General features: G+C 45.7%; 1 protein-coding gene across 1 annotated transcript; it reads right to left on the bottom strand.

Moving 5' to 3' along the window:
- Positions 1 to 2,483: 2,483 nt before the first annotated feature.
- On the bottom strand, positions 2,484 to 3,482 carry LOC311514565 (olfactory receptor 52E8-like; the record flags this gene model as incomplete). The annotated part of the gene is made up of 1 exon (XM_084617134.1): positions 2,484 to 3,482. One exon carries the CDS (start codon positions 3,480 to 3,482, stop codon positions 2,484 to 2,486), a length of 999 nt encoding a protein of 332 aa, XP_084473260.1.
- Between the last annotated feature and the right edge of the window lie 465 nt (positions 3,483 to 3,947).

The raw sequence follows: 3,947 nt of genomic DNA, 5'->3' as shown, positions 1-3,947 counted from the left end.
GGCTGCGAAAGTGTCCACCCGCAGAAAGAACGAGTGTTCCGCTGGGACCCGAACGGAAAAGCAAAAATTGCCAGGAACGGCTGAAGGACTGAAAGAGCGTCACCTTGGTTCCTCTGCACCAAAAGCACAGGCACAAGATGGAGTCCTGTGTCACATGGGCTGATCACATGCCTCTGCATGTTTCAGTGAGTCATAGCAGGGACCATATATTATATTCTAGCCAGAATGTCCCCAGGTAAGTCCATCAGGTGGGGATAATTTTCTTCCATGGCACATGCTGTTCATTGTTGGGCCATCCACTTGAATAGTCCATTCACATTGTGCTGGATACACTGGATGTAAACTGCCTTGTGGGATTTACCACAGGAGCAAATGCATAGTCAATATTTGTAACTGCAAATAAAAATACGAGATGTGCATACAAATAAGAAAATCACATGCATCAAACTGTTGCTTTATATTGAAATCTCACATGACCTATTGTTACAAGATTTGTTGCAAATATATAACAATGGCGATATTGAATGAGGAAATGTTATTTACTCCTTGACATAACACAAGAACTAAGCGTCATCCAATCAAAGGAATAGGCAGCAGGTTTCAAACAAACAAAAGGAAGTATTTCTTCACAGTCAAGCTGTGGATAACATCTGCCATAGGATGCCATGTGGATGTGGATAACATTTGCCATAGGATGTTGTGAAGGCCAAAACTATGACCTGGTTCCAGTAAGAACTAGAGAAGTCCATCAAGGGCTATTGCCCAGGATGGGTAGGGTTGTTGTCCCTAGCCGCTGTTTGCCAGAAGCTGGTAGTGGGTGACAGAGCATGAATCACATGGGGATTGCCATGTTCTGTTCATTCCCTCTGAAGCGCCTGGCACTGGGCACTGTTGGACGACAGGCTTCTGGGCTACATGGACCATTGGTTTTATCCAGTGTGGCCATTGTGATCTTCTCATTTAGATTCCAGATGTATCTGCCCCCTGCTGTAACCCACTACACCCCACTCCCCTCCCACAGCTGAGATACATCCCAGGAGTCCTGATGGGGGTCTCTCTCTCCACAGAGGTAGTAGCAAAGTAAGAATAAACATTAAAATTTTAACACTAACCAGTGTCCCTTATGTGACTTCCCACAAGATGTGAGAACATGTTACTATTAGAGATGACTAGGTCCACTATTTATTTATTTATTTATTTTCCAGATATATATTGATACAAATATAAAGGGAAGGGTAAACCCCTTTAAAATCCCTCCTGGCCAGAGGAAAAACCCTTTCACCTGTAAAGGGTTAAGAAACTAGGAGAACCTCACTGTACCAGAGCAAAATGACCAATGAGGAGACCAGATACTTTCAAATGCTGGGGGGAGGAAGAAACAAAGGGTCTGGGTCCGTCTGTGTGATGCTTTTGCCGGGGACAGAACAGGAATGGAGTCTTAGAACTTGGTAACTAATCTAGCTAGATCTGTGTTAGATTCTGATTTCTTGAAATGGCTGAGAAAATAAGCTGTTCTGAATGGAATGGATATTTCTGTTTTTGTGTCTTTTTGTAACTTAAGGTTTTGCCTAGAGGGATTCTCTATGTTTTGAATCTAATTACCCTGTAAGGTATTTACTGTCCTGATTTTACAGAGGTGATTCTTTTTCCTTTTTCTTCTATTAACTTTCTTCTTGTAAGAAACTGAATGCTTTTTCATTGTTCTTAAAATCCAAGGGTTTGGGTCTATGGTCACCTACCACAAATGGGTGAGGATTTTTATCAAACCTTCCCCAGGAAGGGGGGTGCAAGGTTTTGGTGAGGATTTTGGGGGGAATGACGTTTCCAAACAACTCTTTCCCAGTAACCGGTTATATGTTTGGTGGTGGCAGCGAAAGTCCAAGGGCAAAGGGTAAAATAGTTTGTACCTTGGGGAAGTTTTAACCTAAGCTGGTAAAAGTAAGCTTTGGAGGTTTTCATGCAGGTCCCCACATCTGTACCCTAGAGTTCACAGTGGGGAAGGAACCTTGATATATATATATAGGAGGTGGAAAATGTTCCAGCAACTGGCAAGGTGAGGGGAAGAGAGGAGCAAGTGAGAGGGGTAGGACATTGGGGAGAAGACACACAGCAGGGGTGGAGCCTTGACAGAACAGATGGGGCAAGATTGTCGTTTCAGGAGTCCAACTACCAGCAGTTGGAAAGGTGGCAACCCAGTGAATTACACTTAGACTGATTCCCCAGTTTATCATGCTGACACAGCACAGTAAGGATAGGAATGGGTTTAATGTCTCTTGACTGTCCAGAGTAGCAGCCGTGTTAGCCTGTATCCGCAAAAAGAAAAGGAGGACTTGTGGCACCTTAGAGACTAACAAATTTATTTGAGCATAAGCTTTCGTGAGCTACAGCTCACTTCATCGGATGCATTCAATAAATGATTCAGGGAAGAAGGCCCAGCACCATGCACCAGCCAGCTCTGCATGGTCCTCAGTCTGAGAAAACATTTAGGTCCCTTTAGGAGTAAAGAGCCGGAGCAGCCTGCCCCGGATTTGTTTGGTCCTCACCCCGTAGATGATGGGGTGGAGCAAGGGGGGCACCAGGAGGTACATGTTGGCAATGAGAACAAGGAAGTGCAGTGGCACATTATGGCCAAACCGGTGCGTGAGAGAGGAGAAGAAATCTGGCGTATAGAAAGCTAAGATGGCACAAAGGTGAGAGATGCAGGTCCCAAAAGTTTTGAGCCGGGCATCCTTTGTGGGGAGGTGGAAGATGGCCTGGAGGATCTGAGTATAGGACACAGTGATGAAAAACACGTCCATTCCGATCTCAGAGAAAAGATCGAACAGCCCATAGTAACTACTGATGCGGATGTCAGCACAGGCCAGGTTCACCACAGCTATGTGCTCACAATAGGTGTGAGGGATGACGTTGGTTCTGCAATATGGCCACCGCATCGCCAGGAAGGGGTAGGGTAATGCGAATATTCCACTGCGCAGCAGGACGGCCAGGCCGATCTTGGCCACAACAGAGTTTGTCAGGATGGTGGAATGTCTCAGGGGATGGCAGATGGCCACATAGCGATCAAAAGCCATGGCCACGAGGATTCCAGACTCCATGGCTGAGAAGCAGAGAAGGACGTACATCTGGGTGAGGCAGGCACTGAAATTGATCTCCCTGGAATTGAACCAGAAGATGCTCAGCATTTTGGGCAGGGTGGATGTGGACATGACCAGGTCAGTGATGGCTAGCATGCAGAGGAAATAATACATGGGCCCATGGAGGCTTTGCTCCATCTTTATAATGAACAAGATGGTGAAGTTCCCCAAGACAGCTATGGTGTACATTGTGCAGAAGGGGATGGAGATCCAGATGTGGTCTGCCTCCAAGCCAGGAATGCCCAGCAGGATGAAGGTGGAGGGGTTGGTGAAGTTGGTTGTGTTGGAATCTGACATGGAATAGGGGAGAAGGTGTCCAACTCTGAGGCGTAACGCTGTTTCCTGCATGTACCGTACGTTCCCCTGACTTCCTGTGTGTGCCCAGGATGCCTGGATGGAGAGAGAATGTTAATCTGAGATATTACATGCACTACTGGAGGCAGTTCTCATGGGTGAAGCAGATTGTTCGCTCTTCACTCACTGAAAAATGACATTTCAATTGTTCAGAGGAAACAACTATGAACAATGACCATATTAAAGCCAATTCCACATTTTATGGGGCTCCCTGTGTTAATAATTCCTACACTTAGAGATGGGGGAACCTTAAGAGGCACCAGCAGGAAACACAAGTGTGGTTATTCATCATTATTCCTTAATGCAATGAGAGCTAGCATAGGGACTCCATACTGTAGGAGTTCCCCATTCATCAAGTTGCTTGATATGTGAGAATGGAAAAAAAACAAACTTTTGTAAGACATATGCCAGGAGAAACATCCCATTTAGAACATACCTCAGGGAAAAGACCTGGGCGCC

This window comes from Lepidochelys olivacea (assembly GCF_965140295.1).
Source record: "Lepidochelys olivacea isolate rLepOli2 genome assembly, chromosome: 1".
In the NCBI taxonomy this organism is placed as follows: domain Eukaryota; kingdom Metazoa; phylum Chordata; order Testudines; family Cheloniidae; genus Lepidochelys; species Lepidochelys olivacea.
Note: the sequence above shows the minus strand (reverse complement) of the source record. Positions and strands in the feature narration are given on the sequence as shown.